Source organism: Apteryx rowi, unplaced genomic scaffold, assembly GCF_003343035.1.
Source record: "Apteryx rowi isolate R43461 unplaced genomic scaffold, aptRow1 scaffold_107, whole genome shotgun sequence".
NCBI classification, from domain to species: Eukaryota; Metazoa; Chordata; class Aves; order Apterygiformes; family Apterygidae; genus Apteryx; species Apteryx rowi.
In genome coordinates, this window is record NW_020447275.1 from 881,083 (window position 1) to 906,660 (window position 25,578).

Here is a 25,578-nt window from a genome sequence, read left to right on the forward strand (position 1 = left end):
AGCTGCACCAGCGCTCAGGACTGTGCCTGGACAGTGCGGCTTGCGTGTCCTCTCTGACTGCCCCACGAGAGCACAAGCTCTCTTTGCTCTTGGCGAGGCTGTTGGGAGTTTTGGGGAGGCACCAGCATGTTTGAAGTCTGCACACCTGCCTGCCTCTTTTTGGATCAAGTCTATGTAAAACAAACCGGTTCCCCTTGCAAGGGTCTCCTGGTGCAGAATGGCCCTTTGCTACACCCCGCTCTGAGTTGGAGAGCAGCACAGGAGGCACCCATGGCTGATCGCTCTTTCAGAAGAGCTAGCGAGGAGCTAGCACTGATCATTCCCCACGACTGAGCCCGAGCTCGCCCGCGGTGTCTGTGCAACACACTGCAGCATGCCTCAGCCCTCCTTCCCCGCGCTGCACTGGCTGGAGCACCTGCTGCTCTCAGCGCGTCACCAGGCGCCAGCTATAAAGTGCAGGCGACAGCTTTTCACTGCTCACTCCTCTCCTAGAGGCGCATCCTCAAGAAGAGCGAGGCAGACGCAGACAGAGATGTTTTATTCAGGTATCCTGACAGAGCCAAGCAGGAAAGAAGTGGAGCTTCGGGAAGCCGCATCCCTCCGGCAGCAGAGGAGGATGAAGCAGGTGGTGCAGTTCATTCACAAGGACTCTGCAGATCTCCTCCCTCTGGACGGACTGAAGAAACTGGGCACTTCGAAAGATACTGTAAGATTTATTCTGTTTACTGGAAGGAAATGATGGGATTTAAGAAGCTGGCATGTCAGTGTCTGTGTGTGTGTTTGTTTTTTCCCTTGTTCTTAGTGTCATTTTACTGTTAAGGGTATAAGTTTGTTGCTTGTGGAAATAAGTGGAAATTGGTATAAGAATGAGGCTTTTGTATATAAAGAAAGGAAGTGGGAATATGATGTTAGGTATCACCAAGGTTGCTTTTTGCTACTAGGTGATTTCAGATGTCTGGCACTCAGATCTAAAAGCTTTTTTTTTTGCATTGTTACACAAACGTCAGAAAATGGGATACCGTTTTCAGCACAGAAATACTCCCTGAATCACAGTAAATCAAAATGGCTTCATATAATACATATATATGTATATATACACATGTGTTTGTCTGTGGTGCATATGTATGCACAACTGATTCATAAAAGATTCAGTAAAATGCAGTCACCACTACTTCAAAATATGAAATTGCTGAGATTACAATTTGATGAAGACTTATGCATATGTGGTTTGTTTTTTTTTTAAATAAAGATACTTAATTCTAGCTTTTAAATATATGCACATGTGATGATCCATGTGATCCTGTAGCTGGCATACAATATCCTCCATCGTGTCCAGGGGCTAGGGAGCTCTTCTAAATATTAACATGCACAAACGTTTGAGCTTTCTCTAATGGAAAATGATGCTCAAGCATAATATCAAAAGTTCTGGTGGAAAGGAACAAAATCTAGGAAATATACCCTACAGGGGAAATCTCCTTTCTCCCCCCCCGCCCCCCATTCTTTCAAAATTCTGGCCGCTTGTAACATAAAATATGTTTGCTTTCTTTAATGTTTGATGTAGGTTTATTGAAAGAGGTGAAGCTTTTTATTATTAGTAGGGTTGTTTTGTTCTAGCACAGTCTTCCTGCTCAGCTGGCGTTGGCTTAGATCCATCCATGCATGATATGTGGGATGAGTTTGGCGTTCTCTGCATTGCGCACAGCAGTGCTTTTTGACATCAGAGATGTTTTGCAGCCCTGGGCCACAGAGACTGCTGCCGGAGGGAAGGCTTGGCAGGAGCTTTGCTAGTCACCGTTTCATTGCGGCTGCCTGTCAGGGAGCTACAGCGCGCCTTTAAAGCATGGTGGTGTCGTTACTGCTATTCCTTGCAGAAGAGCAGAGTCTAAACAACCCGTGCGGGTCGGGGTCCGGCGGTGCGTGGGCCTGCGACGCAGGCTCCTGTCTGAGTGGCCGAGCGGGACGGGGTGGCGGGGGGAGGCGCCGGGCGGCCGAGTGGGAACCTGGGCTGGCCCCGAGCCGAGTGCTGGCCGCGGCCCTGGCCGCCCGCCGGGGGTTTCCTGCCCCACGCTGGGCCCTGCCCCTGCTCCGCGCTGGGACCRCCGGAGTGTCCGGAGCATTCGGGAACCTCTCTCTGCCCACAACAGCACCAGGGTATCTTCACGTCTCAAACTGCAGGGCAGCGGTGATCGCGCAGGTGAAACGGCTTTTGGTGTAAAGGGTTGATGTGCACAGATAAATATTTGCAATTATCTATGTTATGCCTTGGATATTTTTCAGTATAATACTTTGGGCTGGACCAAATTCTTGTAGCTGCTAACTCTCTTCATGTATTATGTTTGTCTGTATAAAATAAGACCAAACTATAACATAGCGTACATTGGATTTTGGCGAATAGATGGTTAGCTGTACAGTTCTGAGCAGAAATATTTCTGTTGTGATGCCTCCTTACCAGCGGCCTTCCTGAAGTCACAAGATCTGGCTTGTCTGACTTTTCCTATGGTGTGAGAGGCAGCCAGCTTACTGAGTACTGTATCTTTTTCCTCTGGCGTCCAGAAGACTTTCCGTTTTCTGGGCAGGGATGGGAAGTGCTTGGGCTTGTCTGTGCTCTTCCCGCCAGGCCGACACTGCTCTGCCCCGCATTCACCAGGTTCCTTGTGCATCACGTTTTTGATTTGCCTGTTTAACAAGAAACTTCCCTCGGGCCAGTGAGGTGGAAAGCCAGTCCTTGCTGTGCGCCGAGCAGAGGCAGCAGCTCTGGGACATGGCCCCCCGGGCTCCCGCTCCGCTTCGGGGCTGGCGTCAAGAGGTGGGTGTTCAGGGAAGGCCCCGCGTATCGCGTTGGCAAAGGATGGAGTGGAAAATTGTCCTGCTTTGTAGAATTTCCTAGCGTCAGAGCATATCCATTGTAGTGCCAAAGGGGTGTGTGAAAGCCTCCAAGAAAGGCAGAAAAGGGTGCGTTTCCTTTCTGAATTGCTGGAGAGCTACTGCAGTTATTGCAATGCATGTGCTGAGGCTACGAGGTATTTAAAGGAACAGCCCGGAGGCGCAGTGCTCAGGTCTGGCCTTCCCTGGGAATTAGGGAAATTCCCTGCAGGTTGCGCTCCTGCAGGGCGCCCCCAAGCCCTGTGCCCCCACGGTGGTGGCCGTCCTTGCCCTAGACCCGGCCTGCGGCTGTGAGCCAGCGGAGGGGCCAGACGAGCCTCTCTGCCTGCCGGGTGCACGTTGTCGCAGGGCAGGCGCAGGGCAGCGGGAGAGCCGCGGCATGGCTGTGGCGGGCAGGGCGAGCCGCTGGCGTTGCAGCAGCCCCGTGCCACACCGCAGCGTTCGCCCAGCCCGCTCTAGGCGGCGGAGACGTAAGCTTTGCTCCCAGACGCTGCAGGCACACGTGGAGAGACAGGCCGGCAACTAGCAACGGCCTGAGGAAAGGCCGGGGTGAGGAGAGGTAAGGGAAAAGGAGGGGGAGGAAAAGCTGCTTTTGCAGCATCTTGGATAATTTATTCTGCTGCCTCAGTGTGTTGCATTTTTGCTCTCTGCCCTTTTAGCATTTATAGATCACTTTCTGATTTACAACCCATTTGCTTTTGGTCCGAGAGGCCCTGGCTAGTTCTGACGTAGGAGATTTCTCCCTTTCCACCCGCGCAGCAAAGCTGGCAGCTTCCTCCTGATCCTGGGGGAAAGCACGGGGGCAGTCGGCTCGCGGGGCTGGATACCCAAATTTACCTGCGTGCGCGGCAGGTGTCCGTGCTCCCACTGCCATCAGCAGGGGCCTCGCCGACACAGCCTGGACATGGTGCTTCAGCCGACCCAAAAGCCTACCTGCAGGGTGCATTTTAGGCTCTGATTGAGCCGTGGTCTGAGGCCCAACCGCTGCCCGGACACCCAGGCGCATGAGGGGTCTCAGGGGGGACCTGCAGGCGCCTCTAGCCAGCGCCCTCATCCTCAGCCAGAGACGCTCGATTTACTGCTGATAAATCAAATACAAGAAAAGTTAATATAGGAGCACTTCAGTAACGGTACAGTAATTAGCTTCGTCTTTAACAGCTCATAGACCTAAACAGGGTGCACGGGCGTAAGGCGTGATAAAAGCAGGAGCAGGACACCTGGGCTGAGTGAATCTCCAGCTGCACCACGACCAAGCTGGGGATGGGCACGATCCCGTGTCGCGCTAAGGAGCAAAGTCTCCAAAAGGTGGCTGATGACACTCGGGCGGAAGCTGGTGAAAGAAGAGGTGGATTTGGCTGAGGGATGGGAAGAAGAGAGAGAAATGAGTTATCCCCTGGAAGGAGCCCTGCTTGTCTGTTAAAACTCCTTTATTCTACTATTTAGATGCAAAAGAGAGGACAGACTTCTGCGAGGCTCTGGGAGGGGAGGGACCATAAACCTTGCGGGGGCCCCGACTTTCACCTTCACCTGAGTGAAACCACTGCGAAGGGTCTTCTTGTTCCCAGATCCAGCCAAAGCAATGGGAAACCCTGCCGAGGAGATACATGCTGCAAGCTGCAACCGCTTGTTTGTTTATGAATTGGAGAGGAACAAAATTGAGCTGAGTTATTTATGGTTTTGATGGACACTGAAAGAAACCATTTCTTTTAGGCTTCCACTGTAACTTTTTTTTTTTTTCCCCAACGGTCTCGGGGATGGAGAGGGAGATATTTTAGGAAAAACATTCTTGCTTGGTATTTATGTTGTGCCAAACAATACCAGGAAATAACTTATTTTTTTGATTTACACAGTGGCATGTAGCATTTTAGTCTTTCATAAAACTCTCAAGAGTTCTGTGCGACATGTAGACAGATAGTACTTGATCTAGGTTATGTTAAACATTTGCGCCAGCTGTACTGCCAACCTAAACTGAAGGAGACCACTACTGACATACAGATCTCCATCGCTGGAGAGGTTTTCCTCCTTTTCCTTCCATAAATGGTCTGCTTGCAGTTTTTCAGCAAAATGTGCATTTGCAAATGTCCCCTGACACATTATCTGTTTACCGAAGCACGAATCCATCACTTGAGTCATCTCTGTGACTAACATCCCTCACTCTGTTACACACAGAAGTCAAGGGAAATACAAGTTAAAGCAAACTAATTAACAGCCTTAGACAGAGTGGTGCTGCAGGGAATCATTTCAACTCCATTTTGCTAGATTATTTATGTATTGGAGCACAACATGAGCAACATTTGTCCCCCTGAAGGCAGGAATCACAGGGGCTTTCAGAAGAACAAGCATCAACAAAAGATGGTCCCGTTTCTGTTGGCAGCTCGCGTTTGCTGAATGCTGGATTCTTGTTCTTTCAGTGATGGACCCCCTATAAGATTCATAAAACCAGACCCTTACCACAGCTCAGGCTGCGAGTGCCTGTATTTTTCACTTGAGAAAGCCCATAAATGCAACTGGTTAATGACTTGTAGGAGAACTTGTAGTAAGAATTTTTTAGGTTGACATCAGTGATAGATCATGGTCAAAACAGCAATGATGAATACATGGTGACTTGTTCTTCTTCTCTAGCATGTTCTTGCAAAGGAACTTGGCAATGCATTTTGGACCAGGCAGATCAAAAGAGCATCCAGACTGCCCTTGGATTATGACCATTCAGAAATTTCTGTCAGTCCTAATTGCAGCTGACGGGCTGGATGCGAGGTGGTGACCAAAATGCGGCAGGCTGTCTTTTGTCCAGCTGGGAACTTCATCCATCTATCCAACTCCTCTTTTATTTGATTTTTTTTTTTTGGGGGGGGGGGGGTAATGTGAAGCATAAGTCTTCCAGATGTGTGTCTGAACTGCAGGGAAATATAAAGGATGATAAGGACATGCCATCCACTGTCAGCAAACCCCATCTTGCTTTTTTGCTCAAGTGTGTAGCCTTTCTGGTGATAACAGTGCTGGTTTTGCACCTATCTCTTCTGCTTCATGTAGGAGAGCACTCATTTCTGAATTGATTTTCTTCATCCCTTAGTGCAGAGTTTGTACTATTAATAGTGAAACCAGTCTGCTTACTTTTAATCAAGTTAAGTGATACCATTTTCTGTAGTTTAGTCTCATTGATTTTATTGGGAAGAAGGGAGTTCACCTGAGCAGTGCAGTGATGGGATTTGCCTTGTTATTTTTTGTGAGTAGAGGAGACGACATACTGCAGAATCTGATTTTTTCCCCAGCTGCTGTGAGGACAGTTATGTTATCTCATTCACACAGTATCTGCTCTCAAGAGTGCCAGGCAGACAGAGCATCTGCAACTGAAAAGCATGATGAAGTTTTATTTCCTTCTGAGTCACAGAAGTAAGAACAGTGAAAAGTGGGGAAAAAAGGAGACTATATTTTCCAAGGACCACTAGTATTTACTGCATCTACCTGATCTCATCAGTCAAGTCCGGTTTAACTGCAAGTGTTATGCTACAGCAGAATCTGAAGCACCAACATTGCTTCAGTTATTTTAGGAAGATGCCAAGTTACGTTAGTCTCTTGTAAGTGCTGTTATTTAACATGCTGCACAGCACATTTCAGAGATGAGGCATTCAGGTCAAGGGTGCCTGCTCAGAGAATGAGAGCCTGTGGTTTTCAAAAGTATCTTAATCCCACTGAAATTCCCTCAGAATTAGGAGGTTTATTCCTTTAGATGCCTTTGCAGGTACACATGAATATTTAATATGAAGGCAAAAATTCAAGAATGAGAAGGTAAGAAGGTCTCACCATCACCAAATTAAAATCACAAGGAAAGGACAGTGTAAAGGGGGGAAGCTTAGCCGGGCAGAGAAATGAGCAGATCATCAGGCAGAGTCATTTCACCCGCAGCAGGGTACATGCATCCATCCATGACTAACGTTAAATACAAAAAGGCTTCAGGAAAGCAGAGGCGATATTGAGAGGGGACATGCTTGTCGCAGAGAAAGTGAAAATGACATCGACAGCGAGGAAAAGACCCATGAGTATGGGGATTCCTGGGCACATCCTTTCCTCCGGTGAGTTTCCCTCTCCCCCTCCTCTCCCGTGGCAAGGCCAGGCACCCCAGGCTTGTTGTGTTCGCTCGCCCCTATCGGCTAAATCACTACGTGGAGGCAAGAGAAGCAGCGCAAAAGCCTTGTATTAGACCAGATCCTGGTCCAAAGGCCAGACCAGGTCTGGTGATGGACAACATTTTTAGCCATCTTCTTGCAGCTGTGCCTTGTGTGCTTGTCCCCATGAGAGCTGATGTACGCACCCCAAATTGGCTTGTTAAGTTCTGCATTGGTTCATATGAGGAGCATTGCCAGAGGCAGAGGTTGGGCTCAGCTATGTCGTATATCAGCTATACTGGTGAAAGCCGCTGTGTGCATTCAGTAAATCGGGCAAGCCTTTTTCATAATTACTTGGCGCATATAATTGGGAAGGTAATTTGTTACCTCTTAACTTTTCACATCGTTGCAGAATTCCTGATATTCCTGTCAACAGGTCAGGGTGGTTTCAGCTGAAATGGCATCTTTGAGAACCCAGACTTGTTTTTATTTCTATTTAGAAATCAAATATTGAATCTGAAGTGGGAAAAACAAAGGCATCCCTCCAACTTCTGGTTAATACTTTAAAAGGGTCATTCCCTCACCAATACAAAGTGGCTCTCTTTGATTAAAGTCAGGTGAGCCAGCACTGGCACAAGAGCAAATAGGTTTAAACTAGGAGGAGTATATTTAGTCTGCAATGAGGAAGAAGTTCCTAATCATGGCGAGGGTGGGACTCTAGGGCAGTGCTTGTGTGAGAGCAGCAGGGCCTGGGGCACCAAGGAGTGCGCGGCAGGTTGGCAACGCACGTTGCACATTGCTATGTGCTTTCCGCTGGCTTTACCCTGCTGTCTCTTTTTGTTTGTCCATAAAGCAACCGCATAATATCCTGCAGAGACGCCTAATGGAAACAAATTTATCAAAATTGCGAAGCAGCCGAGGCACCTGGGCTTCCAAGAACGATATCCCCAATAAGCTGAATCAGACCAAACTGGGCAGCTCCAAGAGGACGGAGGAAGAGGAGCTCATAGTGGTGAGCTGCCAGGTAACACTCCCTCCCTGACATCCAGGGTTTTTCCAAATCCTATTTCTGACAGTCTCAACTAGCACTCCCGTTTTCCTTGTTTTCCCATTTGGGATGCTAGCATAGCACGTTATTTTGACAAAGCCATTAGTTAGCCATTAATGTCTTTGACAAAGACATTATTTGGACAAATCTCTGTTTAGTTGCGGAAGAGAAAGTAGTCAGTTGTAAGGGTGATGTAGCAACTTGCAGCAGTTTACCAGCTATCTTCCTCCTACGCAGGTTATGACACTGGTTCTGCTGTATCTGAACTTTGCCGCAGTGTTAAGAGCAGCTGGGGGGCCGTGTGTGAATCCTGCGGTCTGTACATCGGCCTCGGCGCCGGCTGCTGCTCACCCCGGGCACGTGCCCCCTCTGTGGGTGGGCTTCGCCCCAGCAGGGATGCCGGGTACCATGAGAAATCGGGCTGCTGGGGCCAGGGGCAGCCAGCAAGGGTGCGGCGGAGGGTTTCAGATGCTCCTTGGGGCCCACCACCGCTGCGGCTCGGACCGTGGGGAAGGCTGGCATTTGCAGGGTGGAGCGGCGTGCTCCAGTGCGGACCCATAACCACGCATCCTTCCTCCTCCTCCCCTCCCATGTGCGGCTTTCCGACTCCGCTCTCCCCTCGCAGTGTGCCGGCAAGGAGCTGAAGGCCGTGGTGGACACCGGCTCACAGTACAACCTCATCTCGTCCGCCTGCCTCGACCGACTGGGGTAAATATCCGCTCCATGGGGCTGGATTTCTGTCTTGTGGTTTGGTTTGGTTTTGTGGGAACTAGTGACGCCTGGCAGTGCGAGCAATGCGTCGTGGGCTGTGTTTCATAAGGGAGAGGGTCGTCCTAGCAGAGGTGTCGGGCTGTGTCCGTGCGAGCCCGTAAGCCTCCTGTTAGAGCTGAATTGTGACTTGCTTGTTTTTAAATAGCCTTGTAGGGAGCTGAAATAAAGAAAACCACTTACAGCAACCTATTCAGCCTCTGAATAAATCCATTTAGAGGTTTGAATACATTTGTAATTTTTCAGTGCCTGCCCATGTTTGACTGTGTTCCTCGTGAAATAACTGAAATTCTCCCCGGCTGCCTGCGCGTCCTTGGAGGGAGGCTTGGGGCCACGTAACGCCCAGCGCAGCCCTGCAGATCGGTGCTGCGAGGCACGGCCCTCCCCTCCCTGCTGGGAGCGCTCCTGGCACCCGCAGGGTTTACTCCAGCACCCCGGTAAAGCAGCTCTGCAGTTACACACACGTGTGTCCTCCAGGTTAGGTGGCTGCTGCTGCTCCCAACGGCAAATCCTTCCTGTTAAAGGGAGGCAATAATTTTCCTGGAGGAGGAGGGGATATATTTAAGCAGGGTTAGGGAACTGACTTACAGCCATTCACAGCAAAACTCCCATTGATTTCCGAGGAGCAGAATCAGGGCATCAGTTCAGAGGGTATCAAAGAGCTTTTGGTGTTTTATCCCCACAGAGGCATCGCTTTTTACTACTGACTCGCAATGATTATGCAGGCGCAATTGCTCCCTGAGCGCTCCTGCAGGACCCTGAATGAAAAATGCCCATTTTTTGTAAGGGCTGTAATTACTTATTTGCACAGTAGTCTGTAGAGGCTGGAAAGTGGCTGCACTTGCTACAAACCTGCTACAAACCTGCCACAAACTAGGAAGCAGCTCAGCCTAGTTTACCGATTGCAACGGTGTGTGCAGGGGGTCCATCCTGCACAACATTATGTTGGCTGCTGGAAATGTCTCAGGGGCATGCTGACCTGTGACGCATCATACGCTGTCCGTGTTACTCATTTGTGTCCTGTGTACTTGCTGCATCGCCGGTCTGCTTTGAAAGTCCTTCCCTTCAAAGCGTGCCTAGGAAATAGGTCTGAGCTGGTTTCTGCTCCCGGGTTCAGGGGTTTTCCTGCTGGACTTGCGCAGGATCATCGTTCGGAGCCATGAACCAGGCCAGCCCTTCGCCAGCTCCTGCAGCCCTGCTGCAGCTCGTGCGTGCACATTAGCGAAGCGGGTTAGAAACCAGAGCTTTGATGCCCTGTTTCCTGCCTGCTCTGTGGTAGGTCCCTGTGCGACAACAGAGCAGCGCTCTGTGGTGTTTTGCTTCAAAGCAGCCTGGTGCGTGCGGCAATGAGAAAACACGGGTTTTGTTTAAATCCAGCCCAGGATGGCAGCGGGAGAGGAGCTGCACTGAGAGCGCTGGCTCTCGTCCCTGTCAGGGCAGGAAGGGCCCTGCCCTGCATTTTAGTGTATCGTGGTCTGTTTTGCTGGACGCTGCCGTGTGCAGCCTGGGCTCGGTGGCGACGGACTTGGCTGGGTCTGGGGGTCTCGTCACCTTGCAGCAGCACGTGCCTAATGCAGGCTGAACGCTTCCTTTCTTTGTAAAAACCCTTTTCTCATCGTGTCCTGGTGCCCTCCAAGCTCATCCCCTCATCTGTGTTCAGACAATCACAAATAAATAGAGCTTTTAACTGAGAGAGGAGTTATTGCCTCTGACTGTATTAGATTCTAGTTCAATTTAAAACACAAAGTAAAGCTGAATAATTCATCAGTGTTACCAGAATAGTTCATGGAAAGTAGATAGGAGAAACTACTGTACTTGAGATATCCCTTTTTCCTCTTCTGGGGCTGCAACGGGATTTATGTGTCACCACTGCCTCTGAGGAAAGCCAGCAGTAATAGCTGCTCATAAGCGAGAATTGCACATGCTGCCCTGGCTGCAAGGCACGGAGACAAAAATGCTGTTAGCCCAATAGGGAAGTCAAAGTGGAGTATCACTTGCTCCCATCAACACTAAATTAGACACAATTGTAGATTAGCAGCTTCTTAAGTCTTGAGGAAGTGTAGAAAAAGATTCCTCAGGTAAAGAGAAAAAGCGAGTTATTAATTACATTCAAAGCTCTGCTTTGTGCAAGGCCCCATCCTACCCCAAGGCTATAACTTGGAAGTGTGTTATAATCCGCAGTGATATCTGCTGTTGGCTGTACACGGGTCATCACAGAAAACTTGCCAGGTAACAGCAGGGTAATAGGAGCAGGCTAGGAGCCCTTGACGCGCGAGTCCCCTTCAGATGCAGTTTGCTCCTTCCCGGATCGGCTGCACTGTGGCAGTTTCGTACCAGCACTGTTCTCACTGTGTAGGTTAACGGAGCACCTCAAGGCGTTCAGTAGCGACGGGGAGAGGATTTCATTGCCACACAACGTGCGGGCGATCGGCCAGGTCGACCGGCTGGTCCTGGAGGTGGGAGCTGTCCCYGTGGAGTGCACCGCCCTCGTTGTGGGTAAGTGCATGGCTGGCGCCGGGCACTGGCGTCGGCACTGTCCCTGTCCCCGTCCCCGCAGGCAGCCCGCCGCCACCTCCCGGCACCGTCTGCATCGGGCACCGCTGCTGCACGGCCGGTCCAGGCAGGGGGAGAAGCTGGTGGCGGGAGCTGGCTGCCGGCACCAGGCTCCTTCCCAGCTGATGCAACAGTCCCGTCCCCCTCGCAAGAGCATCTGCCTGCCCTCGTTGACTTGTCCCCTCCAGGGTAACTCAGTCCCTGTTTAAACTGGTCGGTATTCAGCAGAGCAGCCATCAAGGAAGGGGGGTGATGCTTGCAAAGAACACTGGAAACCATTTTGCATGTATAAATCTGAATACGTGTGTTTTTCAGAAGACAGTGAGAAACCCTTCTCCTTTGGGCTGCAGACGCTGAAGTCTCTGAAGGTGAGGAGGTTTCTCCACCAGGGCTTTTACCGGTGCTGGAGAAACCGGGGCCGCTGCAAATTGCAGTTTTCCCCCTTACATAAAGGCATTTGTTCTTTACAGTGTATCATCAACATGGAGAAGCACCACCTTGTCCTGGGGCAGGCCGACAGGGAAGAAATCCCGTTTGTGGAGGGCGACGCAGCTGCGGAGGACGAGCGGTAAGTCCGTTGCACAGCTGAGCTGAGGGGGCCCCTCTTGGCCGGGACAGTGGCGCCACCGAGCCGGGCTGCGCCAGCCCTGCCGCACGCCAGCTAGAGCTCACTGTGCAAATAGGGAGCGTTTTCATCAGTTTGCGCAGTTTTACATCAAAGCCCCTGGCCTCTTCCAGTAGCCACTTGCTGCTTTTTCTCCAGTAGCCGTTGAAGAGTAAAGGTGGGGTGTTTACAGAGGCAGCCTCAGGGAAATGCCTCAGAAGATGTATTTTCTGGAGGCCATGAGGAAGACCCCGCGTGGGCTGAAACCCTGGCAGACTGAAAGCCCCCACACAGGCCAAAACCCCGCTTTCTGCCTCCTTTGAAACATGAGTGTGGGAGGGCCACATCATAGCTCTGCCACAACTGCAGTAACAAATCATCATTTCTTGCTGCTGCATTCAAGGCCATTTCCTCCCCCCCCCCCCATGCAAAACTCCTACTATATTAAAAGTCTTTTCCTTCCCATTTCAGCACTTTGGAGGCATAAGGAGAAACTGAAACGCCCCCACACGAGAGCTTGACATCAAAGACCCTCTGTGCAGCTGTTCCAGATGAAACAGCAACATGCTGCTTTGGAAACATTTATACTAGGCTACGGCTTGAGTTTAGCTAAAAGAAATCCTGTTCAGTAGCCAGTAACTTAGAGATATTGTCATGTTTATCTATAGGTTTTGAGAAACAAACGTGTGCTTATTTTCTGGACTTTTCTATATAGTGCCCTCTTTATTATGAACAGTCAGACAAACCTTACGAATTTCTTCTGATGAGAAAAATACTTTTTATAGTGGCCTCCTATGAGTAATTGTATTCAGCTGTGATCAGAGGCGATCAGAATGAGATTTTTATTAATGATTTTTCCAGAGGCAAAGAATTTATATTCACTTAATTGATATTGCCACATTCAAATGGCCATTACCGGGCAGTTACTCATAGCAACATAATGATGCTAATACCATCTGCGGGTTATGGTTCGTCCTTTTAGCCATAGTATTGTTGCCATATAATTAGGGTTGCAGCTGCTGGCTCGACGAGGAGCAGCAATTACAGCGTTATTCAGGGGTGAGGCTTGTCCTTGGTGGTGCAGAAGCAGCCCTACAGCGGTGGTGGGAGGGCATGGCCGGAGGCGATGTCACCGGCTGCGCGGGACAGGCAGGAAAATTGCCCATTGGATTGAGCCAAAAAGACAGAAACAAGCACATAATTTTACAGGCTGGAAAGCAGCAGATGCAGAACCTTAGTGGTCTAGCGTGAAGCAATGCCATATTTTTACACCTAGTTACAAGTCGCCTGGAATCTGTAAGTACAAGACTAACCTTGCTCACCCTCAGGACGAGTGAGACTTTTTGCCAGGACCAGCATTTTCTTCTGCATTTCTGCCCTGCAGCAGCAGGTTACTGCTTCGCCCGCTGCTCCCTTGCAGACCAGAGCAAATGCGCTGTGCTGCCTCAAGGAGCCTGGCCTGGTGTAAAGGCAGCTTTCTGGGTTTTTAAAAGCTAATGGGAATTAATTCCTGTCAACTGCTACAGAGGCATCTTTAAAATTCAGAATAATACCTTCTGGTGTACGGCACCTGCAGATGTGGGACAGGAGTCCCCCCGGGTAGGTTTGCAAGGGGCCCGTTCAGTGCGGGGAGGCAGGAGCGCCAACCCTGCGGCTGTCGCTTAGCAGAAGCACCTAGGTTCCTCCCAGTCTCGGCCAGTAACACCATCAGCCATGTTCAGCCATCTCACGACTCCAACGGCATCACAGCTGGAGCTTTATCTCCTGCAGTGGATTTGAACCTTTTTTCAACATTGGGTATTACTAGTAGATCTGGAGTACCGTATTTTGAGCTATTTTCTATTTTGGTGATATGTTTCAGTGCTTTCTCTACATACAGTATTTTATATAACATAGCTATATACATACATATAAATATATATACATACAGGGTTGGGCTGCCTAGGGCATCCCCTCAATTTGTTGTAGAAATATTTCACTAAATATGAAATATATTTGATTATTTTATATGCTATGGGTTTGGTATTTTGGCACTTCATTCTTTCTGTGCTTATTATTGTGCTGAGTATCAAATTAAATCTAAATAAAGTTTAATTGTTATTGCTGTTTATTTGCTTGTACCTTGCAAATGCCAATTATTTGTTTTCAGTGAACGTATCTACTGAGAATAGGAGTTCATTTTAATCTTCAGCCTGACTAGCCTCCGCCGAGCTCCACAGAGAGGAGTGCCCTGGCAGCAGAGCGGGGCTTCACCGCCTCCCCGCAGCGCTGCAGAGCGCGGCGCCTCCAGCATCGCCGCTGCAGCGTGTCCTGCCGATCCGAGTGGAAATGCAGAGGACGCCCCCCTCCAGCGACACGTTCGTGAGCGCTTTGCACCCCGCTGGGGCGTCTCTCTGCGCAGAGACCCCGTGAGCTGCAGGGGCCCCGTCGCCTGATGGTTCTTTGGGGAGGCTGCTCTTACGGACCTTTCTGTCACTGTTCCGCTGATGATAACACGATGCTCAGCATGTTGTGAAAACAAATCCAATTCTTGTCTCTCAGAAGCAAAGAACTAGATGACTTAATTCAGTATAAATATACACGTTTAGGTTGGTACGTTGGTTCGTTATGTGGGGCAAATCTCAACTGGGGTCTGTATTCCTTTATTGCCTGCTCATTTGGTACTGGCTTTCCAGCAGCTGACAGGCTCGTTTTTACAGCCTGGCTTTTCTCATGTGCTTCTCTCCATGGCTCCGTGTGCTGCCCCACCATGAGACGAGCCCTCACTTTGGCTCAGCCCGGCGATCACCCGCTTTCACGTATTCCGTGCATCGCTGCTTTGCTCTTCTACAGTTTTTGTACCCTTCCCTCAAAACCGGGGTCCTGGCTCCCGACCGGCAGCATTACCTCCCCTGTTTTACACCCAGCTTGAGCCGAGCTGACCCGCACCTTATGCGGCGCTGGGGCTAGCTTGGCCACGTGCCACTCTGCCGCCTCCTCCGCTAATAACCGCACAGCTGCCGCGAGGCCGCGGCTCTGGAGATGACGCTGCAGCGACATTTCCCTAGGGACGGTATTGCTGAAAAGCCAGTTGATGCTGCCACTTCCCTGGGATGAGACTTCATCGTTATCAAAGTGGGTGTGAAGGCAGTCAGCAACCTAAAATTATGGAGAGTGTAGAAATAGCAGGAAGTTACACCAGCAGGAGAAGCACGGTTGGGGGAACGCTGCTATTTTTTCTTATGCAGCAGGATCAACGTCTGCTGCTCGTGACAGAGCAATCAACACGGTGTGCCGCCCCTGCGGTGTTACGCCGCCGATCAGCTCTGCAGAAAGCATCCCGGCTTGCACAGAAAGAAGAGGCCCAAAAATATACACTTGTTAAATAAAACGCTGCAGAGTATCCTCGAAATAGGCGTTATCTCTGCAGAAGACGGGGAGCTCCCAAGGCCGTTTCGGCCCCGTGGCTGCTGCGTCCGCAGCCCGTGTGTCCCCAGCCCCATGGCAGCGGTGGGGCCGGCGGCTCCGCTGCTCACCTCCACTCACCTGTTTCTCAAGTGTCTCAAAGATCCATCGATACCAATCAATAGCAGTCTATACCCCCACACCTTACTGGCCTCTTCTGCTGGAGAGCATCTGAACGGTAATGCAGTTAATAATAATGTTGGAAACGACCATTTAACTGAAATAAGAATGCTGAGAACTGTGTTTTCAATGAGGGGAAAGGAATACATATTTTTAAATGTTACTATAAACTTGAGTCCTCTGTTCCTCCACAAACAGATCAGATGGAGCAAACAGCGGTATCAGGCGCTCAACAACGGCAGAACATGCTGCGTCACGGAGAGCCCACGAAAGCTCAAAGACATATAGGCGCCATCTGAGAAACAGCAGGCTGCTCTGGCTGTTAATTTAGAAAGAAAAAATACAGTTTGGGGTAAATCACTGGTCATTCCTTGATCCAAAAAGCATCTCAAGATACCAGACTGGAACATGAAGTCCAGCCCGAGTGCATTGCAGCCTAGCAACCTCTTTTTATTCAGGCCGGTAAGGATCAGGACATCAGACAAACGATCAGGATTTTTTCACAGGCCTTTCCAGGTGCTGACTGGGAAGGGCAGTGCCTTGCGGGACGCCGAGCAGGGCCAGCGCTGGGCGCGGGGAAGCCGGTCGCCTGTGCGCAGTGCTCTGCAAGGCTCCTGCCTCCCTGGGTTGAAAGAGGAAATTTGCAGATTTTTAAGCTCCTTTTACTCACAGAGAGTTTCTCTACTGAAAGCACTGTATTGCCTCTCAATTTAGGCTTCAGTGACATTTTTAGGATTGACTTTTCAGGCTAGCAGAAGGGAGAGATGGGATTTTGTTCCTCCAGAAGGAGATGGTAATGTATTTTTAAAAACAAATTATGTATGAGGGCTAATTAACTTGGCATTTCAGCTTAGCATTTTCCTAGATGAATCTGCTCCAACCGCGATCACATTTTGTTGGAAGGAAGCGTCTGCGTACCATCTCTTTCCACCTGCTGCTTCGTAGCTGTGCTATTAAGGTCACGAGCCATTTTCCAATGTCTTGTGCCTTCCAATTAAGCAAGGAGAGAACCAAAGATCCCACGTACAGTTGAGCTGTGTGCGCTGAGACATCTCGCAGTGTGGCTCCTTACGGCCCAGGTCAATGTTTAACAGCGAGAAAGTGCCTAGCGGGAAAGGCTCCTCGAGGGGTTTCCTGCAGAGAAATGATTTAACCAGCGGAAATGCCGCTGTTTCCGCTCACCGCCGAGAAGAGCTCTGAGAAGGTGACGCTAATGAGGGGACGGGCGCTACGTGGTGAGGGATTCATTTCCTCCTCCCGCGCTGAGGCCGTGCTAATAATCTGCTCTCTCGCAGGCTGTGGGCACAGGTGACGCCTGGCAGGCACGGGGGCCCGACGAGGCAGGCAAAAAATAGACTTTGACAGGGCCGGGGTGCCCACGCTGCCCGCCCCGCCGCCGACCCCGAATCTTGCTCGCTGATGCTGTGTGTTGCAAAGGGGCGCTGCTCCCCCCCCGTTCGCTGGGGAGCTGCAGCTCAAGAGGGAAAGCCTACGCTTGCTCTGACCTGGGTGGTTATTTTACGTTGACATTATTTCAGTGTTATTTAATTCTCAGCAAAGTCCTCCCTGCCCCACCACAACTGCTCCCCACGCCAGGTGCGTCCCCTGCGCTTGGGGGCGTCCGGCATCGGCGCCCGGCAGATCTCCTCGGCAAGCGGCTCGCGGCTGCACTGGGCTGCACCAACGCCAACGTCGAGGCGACACAGGCCACGTCCGCTTGTGGACTTTGTGTCCTCTAAGGCGTTATCTTACAGAAGGGAGAAGGGGGTTGCCTGTACGTAGCCAGAGCGCGCTGAGCAGCGGYGGCTGAAAGAAGCTGCTTGGAGAAAGCACTGATGCATTGAACCACCACAGTCTGCGCCAAGGGGGAGTTAATGGGCTGCTCTCACTCAAAAATCATATTAGAGTGTGCTGATTTCAGCTAATAATGGGTCCATATCAATTGTCCTCCCTGCATGTCCGCTCGCTACCGCCCTCAATTGAATTAAGGTGATCCAGAGGGGCCTCGCACTGCTTTTTTTTTTTCCTGAGAGTCACAGGTGATTAATGCAATCTGGACCAGGAACAGAAAATTCAGATCCAAATCCTCACCCGCTGTGAAATGTCGTGGTCACTCTGAAATCAGTGGAATATACCCATGGGCCAGCGCAGATGTTCGGCATATAACTTGGGGAGAGAAACTCTCAAGACTTTGATAGGACAAAGGAATAACAGGCACCAACCATAAAACCAGCTTGTGGGAGGGCTGCAGTTCTGCACGGCTACGTGTACGTGTGCAAACTGAAATCTTGAACTTCTTTCACCCCTGCAGCTTTTCTTCCCTTAATCTTTAAGCCTCAGTTGACACATCTTCAACTAACAAGCTCTGTTATCCGTTTCCACCACTATTCACACAATTCCAAATGATAAGCATAGGTGGTGTGGGGGGGTCAAAATTAACAAAGCCAAAAGACATGAATGTGAAAACAAACAAAACATTCAGTTGTTATAAAGCCTAAAAGCTCTAATTAGGGTTCTCGCATATTAGACATGATACAGACAAAATAGAGTCAATCTCCAGCTTTTGAGGCTGTCCCAAACTGCTTTCAGAAAAAGCCACACTACTCAGTTTGAAAAAAGTTCCGAATTTGGATTTCTTTTCTTGATGCAGCAAAGTGTCTTTCTGCCCTTGAGCTGGGCGAGGCGGGCGCTCCTCAGCCAGAGGAGCCAGCGGTGCACCTGGGCCGCACAGCACACGCCGTACTGAGCAACTTGGCTTCTGCTAATGGTGTTTGATTAATTTTCATTATCAGTGTGAGCAATCTTTGGGTTCTCTCTGCATCTGTCTTATTTAGAGTTGTCTTTTCTTTCTCAGTTAAATGGCAGCTTGTACAGACAGTGATCTAATTGTTCCTCAGCGCCTGCTTGAAGCAGTCAAAGTTAAGGGTGGACATGGTATAATTTGCAGTCCATGTGATACAGTTCTTAAGGCTCAGATCAAATAAAATGGAATAGCAGATTAACCAGTAATTAAATTAAGTGAAAAGGCAATGTGCAGGCTAATACTGAGGTCAGAGAAATGCTGGGGCTGGACAACACTGAATAATGTAGCAAATCAAAATATGCACGTTGCAGTCACGAAGCTGCAGGACTAAAAGCCTTTGCGCAGATACCCTGAGCTAATAAAATGCAGTGCTGCTTCCTCTCTACCAGGGCAACGAGCTTGTGCAATGGAAAGGCTCACGGATTTTATCCTGCGTCTTTGCAGTGCTATAAAACTCAGGCACAGCAGCCAGGGCACGAAGAGCTCAGTTTCTGCTGGAGGGGGAAATGCCCAGGGTGGGTTTCACACTGTCCCCCAGGGACCTTTCGGCATTTTCAGCTGCGGAGCCAGAGGTGCCTCGTGCCGGGCAGCGAGGCCGGTGCTGGGGCTGGGGCCGTCGCAGCTGTACGGGGACGGGGACAGGGACTCTGCTGGCTCCAGCCCCGTGGCGAGGCCCAGCAAGGAGCCCAGCCCTCTCTTAAACATCAGGCTTGGTTTCCATCCCCTCCTATCACCCCTAAGACGAGTGTTTGGGGAACTGCTGTATTCGGCCCGCGAGGCTGCCTCCGCACTCCCTCACGCCTGGGGCGATTCCCAGAGGCGTGCGGCTTTTGGAGAGGAGGTAGCAGGCGGCTCTCCCCTAACCAAAGCAGACCCTCCTCTCCGCAACCATCAGTCCCAGCAGCTCACTGCCATCAAAACCAGAAGTTACTTGAAGTGTGGTTATATTTTAATTCACTGCTGCATACATGAAGAAAAAGGCACACTGTACCAGCAGCGAAAGCAAACACAGTCCCTGGAGCACAAAGTCATTCCCAATTACATTAGCAAGCAGCAGCGCGCAATGTGAAGCGGCAGCCCGAAATCAGCTGTTCTCCCAACATTTGGGCGGCGGGGAGCTCCATACTCCCTGTTTTGACAAACAAAACATTGCTGTTTCAATTAAGTGTTTTTTCCCCTGTAAAACATTTTTTGTTAGTTGGTAGAAGAGGTATTGTCCAGGGTTGCAGGTGGCGCCCCGGACCGGCTGCGGGATGCAATGATGCAGTCGGGAAACAGGCACGGAGCCGCTTCGCGGAGCGTTGTCATGGGAACGGAGCAGGCCGGGCACCGGCGGGCCCTACGCAGACTCTGGCAGCGTGGCGGCATGAAATCAATATTGCTCAGCAGCACGAGGACAGCCAGCTATGAGGTTTTCTCTAGCAGAGATTTAATCTGAACAAAACCCGAAGGCCAGAACTCGAGCCTGTGTGAAAATGGTGTCACTCCGTCTGAGCAGAATGAAGCCAGACTTGATTTTACACAATATGAGACCTCAGAGGAAAGGACTGAGGTTAAAAATGTCTGGTAGAACCACAATTTCACCCCAAACCCTCTGAAATAAGGGAACGCTAGAAAGCAGTTATTGAGRTCTTTGTTTACTTACATGATTTCATTCACTAGATTTTCACTGTTTGTGCCCATATTAACAGCCTATTAATTTGGCATGCACAACAGTTAATGACAGAAGAAAAAGGGTTTAGCCCTGTGTGTAACCCACCACTGCGTACAAGCTAAGAATACAAAATACTGCTGTAACGTCAGTATTTGTGTTCATCTGAGATATCTGATCAATGTTGTCTTTGAGTGCAACTTATCTCCTTTGTGCAGGTATTATGAGAATTTTCCTTATAAGAAATACCTTTTGTGATCCTGTAGTTGTGAGGGATGAGCAATGGGAATAACGATTTCCCAGGTAAAGAACACAGAGATTCCTGCTCTTGCAGTTATAAAATAAGGAGTGATGTATGTAGGAAAAAAAAAAAAGAATATTGTTAATGCTACAACACAGAGACCAGTGAAAGTAGAATCAAATGCAACATGTAAGCCTGAATCTAGGAAAGGTTGAAAATCTTCATTGAAAAAAGGTTAAAGGAGCAAAACTCTATTCATTGCCTCCAAGCTTTCATTGTATCTTGCCTAGGTCTGCTGACAAAGTGAAGAGCTCTTAATTAAAGCAGGCATCTGCAGCGTAAGTGCATTGCCGCTGCTGACCCCGGCCAGCAAGACACTGCGCGCTCGCGCCTCATTTCCTGCTGACACGCCAGCGCGAACGACGGGGCCCYGCATCGAGACGGGCTTGCTCGATGCGTGTGCTGGGAACGTGACCGAAATAGCAGGCAAGGGAAGAAAGCCCCCAGCGCAGGATGGGGTCTCCGTTTACTTGTTGAGGTTATCGATCAAAGCCCCTCTGCTTAGCAACAAGCTTGAGAAGAGGAAGCATAAGCTTTACCGCAAAAAGGCCTGTTGCTGTATTCTAATCTTAGTCTTGCATTGCCTTCAATACATGTCTTGCTGGCCACGGTGCTTCCATGCAGGTTACAGCAAAGATTTGTCTGAAATGGATTAAATACACAAATGCAGAAACAGTGCTTCACGCTGCAAGGGATGAGATCAGAGTCGTGGACTTAAAGACTGTGATTAAGCAGCTGCAGACCCCTCTCCACCTATGGCTGGCGCTCCTTGCATCCGCTGCACGTCTCCTTTGCTGAAGGACGGGACCTGCACTAGCAAGTGCACTGTAGGAGCTAAGAGCACGGCACTTGTCACTACCTGACATCATACGCAGAGCACTGCAAGCTCCCGCGCCGGTGCCGTGGGGAGCCAGCTAGGACTAACAAAGTGCTGCGGTGATGAGAGCACAGACTGACCTTGCATTTGTTATTTGTTGAAGGACCTTGAACCCTTACCGCCCGCAGAGGAGGCTGGAGTCCACTGAAACGGAAAGACACAATAGAAGCACAGCTCTTCCAGCGCCTCCCTCCATTTGCTTCATGTCATAAATATCAGTACAAATATAGAGATACAGAGGGAAACACAGTTTGTCTAGCTTGTCTTCTCCATATGCGTACCTGTCTGTTGTGAAAGGTTTTACGTAACTTCTTATTGCAGATTGCAAAATAATGCTTCAGATATGAAAGGAGGCCACCAGCCATTACATTACATTACATTACATTACATTACTATAATGGGTCTCTGCGATGAAGCATATTTGGAAAGCTTGCTTTTACTGTAAACCTTGTACCCCATCCGCCCACCGGCATTCGTTTCTCTTTGTATTCAGCAGAGACCAAAGACCATTAGACCAGAATACCAGCTAAACATGAATGGAGCCACTGAAGTTTTGGCTCAAAACAGAAACTCATTAGAGAAAATTGTGCTGTTTATTTCAGGGGATTCAGCACCAGTGACAGAACGTATCCAGACAGATACTGATGACCAGTCTGCTGAAAGGTGAATTTTCTCATTAGCCTACAGCAATTGACATGGTAATTAATTGTTTCCCACACTTCTTTGCTAAGTAAAGGCTGCTGTAGTAACAAGTATTGCCATCAAAGTAATTTTTTAACCGAATATAGGAAATAGACAAAAGAGAATCTGAATTTACTTTATTTTTCTTCGAGCAAATGTCACATGGCTGTCATGCTGGTAAGGACTGTAAAAATGCTGATTCAATTACTTATTTACATAATTCCTTTGGATTACTCTTTTATATAACTGTTCATAATGAAAAGACTTCTTCAGCTGAGAAAAGGCATGGAAGCAGGCAACTTCTGAATGTGAGTAGGCTAAACTGACATAAAAAGATGGTAATTTGCATTAGTAAGAAATAATTGTAATGTAAATTATCATAATACTGTCTACTCTGCCTGCCCTGAGGATCATCGCCTGACACCGAATGCCTGTTCAGTTGCCGAGCGTGACGCATGCAGCAGGCAAATTGTCTGATACAGCACAGTCAGTCCAATGGCATTACTGCTCAGTGCATGGAGTTATTTTACAGGTAAATGTGTTTAGGACACTGGTATTCAGATGTGACTCAGCACAGCACTGTAAAGCAAAGCAAAGACATTGCCTGGTGCATTGCTTGTACAGGGGTGACGCAGCTCCGGACAGGATCCCCTGCAATGGGAAGGGACAGCAGGAGCAAGCTCTGCACGTACAGCGCTTGGAAACCCAAAGCTCTGATCAAGCGTGTGTTTATAGGACTGAGGGGAAAAGAGGTGCCCCCGTGACCCAGGAATGGGCTGCACGCGCCGCGCGCGTCCAGCCTGGGCTCCCCAGGAGCTCGACCGAGGCTGTGCCTCCAGGCGCAGGGGACGCGCGGTGCTCCACGGCCAGCCCTGGATCGGGGTTTTGCCCAACACCCCGAAAACACAGCCTCCGAGATACTGAAGTACCTCCGGGGGGCTGGGGGTGGAAGCATTGGCAGTGGAGACAAATATCACAGCCTACAAAATTATTAAAAGACCACCTATAATTCAACATAGTGTACTAATAGCAAAGCACAATATTTAGCTTAGAGAGGCTGGCTTGTAGTTGCAACTCTCAAATCTTATTATTAAAGCACATTTTATGTTATTTTACATCAGCAAATGACAGGTGAGAGCTCGGATCCATTAGCTTTAAGAGGGTTTATCTGGTAAGGGCTGAGTTAGGGCTGCAGGAAGCAGCCTCCACTTCACTAAAGCTCAGACACCACGGAAAAGCCTGTGAGAGACCTCTTGAATCTCTGGAAGACCACATAGCTGAAGAACAGCTGCAGATAAGGCTGTTATAGTCAGGACAATCATTTTTTCCTTAAAATCAACCTTACCTTTATATTTTTTAAGGGCTGGATGACGAGCCATGGTTTTTACTGTGGTTTAACAGTCTTGTTTCTGACATTGGTATGCTGAAAAATAAAATTCAAAAATGAAACTGAAAAAAATCTAAACATTAACATAGAAATTTCCAGTATTTTTTCTTAATAATTCATCCAGCAGTTTTGCTTACTAAATCACTGCTTATTGTTTTCTGGGGAAAGAACGGGCTCTGCTTCTAGGAGAAAAAGTCCCTACCCCCTGCAGTGGCCTGTTGCTCACAGGCTCCCCTTTTTTTAGGAGTGACCCTGGATTCAAAGAAGCTCCAAGACAGGGCTCGAAGGTACCAAAGGCTGTTTCAGCAGCCAGAAAAGTGTAGTTATTGACTGTGTATTAGGAATCATTCAGTATTTTAGAAAAAAAATATACATATTAGCCTATTAGAAATCTTTTCCACACAGTGAGCTGTTCCAAACACAGAGTGATGCCTCTGAAACTGCATGTATTTACTTCAGCTGAAAATCTGATCCATGTTTTTCTAAAGATGCAGTATGTTTTTTCAACTCAGCAGTCAATTTGCCAATCACGAACTACGAGTGTGGGTGGTTAGGAAGACAGAGAGCCACCTTCATGCTTCAAAACACTTTCAGTGCAGATACAGTCATTAAAAAGATGATTTGTTTGGCTAAGGTTGAAATCTGATCTATGCTCATTATACTACTCTGGTGGCAGTTTTTCCTGAATTTTAAATAAAAGTGTTTGTGTTTCTATAGTAACTCAAGTTACTTTACTGAGATGTCTGATGCATCATTACTATTATGCAACCTACTGAATTGAAACAAAATATAATAAGACAACTAAACTATACATAAAGGATTATTTTATTTCCTATGAAATTACAGCCACTTACTGGAGGGTGGAGAAGGAGAAAGAAAATAGAGCAACTCTATGACAATGCACAGTGTTGCTACTAAGCAGTCTAGGACAAAAAATGGATATAAAAAAGATACAAGATATAGGAAACAGTGGAGGGAACATGGGCAAGGAATGTGGCTAAAACGTCATGTCTGCAGTTTCTCTTGAAATGCACTGGGGAACCGGAAATGAAAACAAGCGGTTTCTATGGCGGGGCTCAAACACCAGCTCAGCACTGGCTCCCGTGCAGGAGACCAGCTGAACCCAGGTCCAGCAGCGTCAGGCGATCTTTGGGTTTTCCTACCCAAGGACAGCAAAGTTCAAACTTGCTTGATCTGTCATGTCCCAAAGGACTGCAGCTGAAAATGCTGCTTCTCAGGAGCATTTATGGCCCCTCTGAAAGAAGGTGAACACTGTTCTTGGATGGAAATAATTAATAAGCACAAGAAAAACAGGGAACACCACCATATTTCAGGGACATTATCTTGGAGAAAATCTATCTATACATCTATCTATCATTCTATAACATATGTTAAAAATATATATACTGCCCTTCTATGTTCAGTTATTGAAAAACTCATTACAAGCAACTTCAAAGTCTCATTTAGAATGCTACTTAGTAACACTTTTAATACATTTCAATACTTCTGTGTTTTTTAACCGACCCATAATGTGCTTTATAGAGATAATTATCATTAATTTTATTTTTAAGCTTAGCTTTAACTTAGCCAATTGAGCAATTTTGGGGGCAATTTGTCAGAGCCTGTTTACACAAGGAAAATATTATTCTTGGTGCTGTGCATTGGCAGGTCTGCATACAATAATTTCAACATGTTTTGGGAAAGTGAAGTAGGATAACTAATGTGTGGTATGTTATATGTGGCTCTCCATATGTTCTCAATCACTGAGTGATCTGTGTTCCCTCACCATCGCTCCGTGAACAACGGGGAAATTTCTTCTGCAAAAAAGTGCAGTAAGCCTTATGGAAAGTATTACTGTTTTTGTTGACCTATGCAAAACAGTTTCTTCGCTTACCCTGCAAAGCACTGAATATGTTCTGTTGGGGGGTTTAGCCTTACTTGCTGATGGCATCTTGTCATGCCGTCAAAATCTAAGTGGAGATGTAACCCAGCAAATTAGAAATACATAAATAATACATCGGCTTCAGAGCTTTGCCGCTACCTGCTCTAGACCCCTTGGGGCAGGAGACGCAAGACGCTGCATCCCACGCAGTCAGTCAGCACTTGCTTCCTACTTAATAACGGCGGTAAATCGCCTTTATGTTCCAAAAGACTGAACAGCCCTAGATGCAGTTGGCTTGGCAGACCAGAGCTCAAACTTTTTTCTCCTTTGCACTTCCACCGTGGCTGACGGTCCCTCGTGTGAGCAGTGGATAAAGATCGCCGAACCGTTTTTCGGCGCTTCATGAACGCGGCGGGCGCTGCCGGGCGTCAAGCGCCCAGACCGCGACTGGAAGGCGACGAGCGGACGCAGGA

The 25,578-nt window shown here is 48.7% G+C and overlaps 2 protein-coding genes and 1 long non-coding RNA gene across 3 annotated transcripts in view; 2 read left to right on the top strand and 1 right to left on the bottom strand.

Moving 5' to 3' along the window:
• Nucleotides 1-532: 532 nt before the first annotated feature.
• NRIP3 (nuclear receptor interacting protein 3) lies at nucleotides 533-14,086 on the top strand. The gene is made up of 7 exons (XM_026070650.1): nucleotides 533-706; nucleotides 7,840-8,010; nucleotides 8,660-8,742; nucleotides 11,159-11,298; nucleotides 11,671-11,723; nucleotides 11,826-11,923; nucleotides 12,431-14,086. The coding sequence occupies exons 1-7, from the start codon at nucleotides 533-535 to the stop codon at nucleotides 12,444-12,446; spliced, it is 735 nt and encodes a 244-aa protein (XP_025926435.1). The 3' UTR covers nucleotides 12,447-14,086.
• Nucleotides 14,087-16,788: 2,702 nt separating this feature from the next.
• Nucleotides 16,789-25,578, top strand: part of TMEM9B (TMEM9 domain family member B) — a 22,499-nt gene continuing 13,709 nt past the window's right edge. Inside the window, exons 1-2 of the mRNA XM_026070297.1 lie at nucleotides 16,789-16,793; nucleotides 24,486-24,488. The gene's annotated coding sequence lies outside the window, so the exon portion shown is untranslated. The remainder of the gene's footprint in view (nucleotides 16,794-24,485; nucleotides 24,489-25,578) is intronic.
• On the bottom strand, nucleotides 19,280-25,544 carry LOC112968259. Its single transcript, XR_003254320.1, has 3 exons — nucleotides 25,265-25,544; nucleotides 23,182-23,259; nucleotides 19,280-21,299 (listed from the first exon to the last, which is right to left on the bottom strand). It is a non-coding gene; the product is annotated as an uncharacterized LOC112968259 (long non-coding RNA).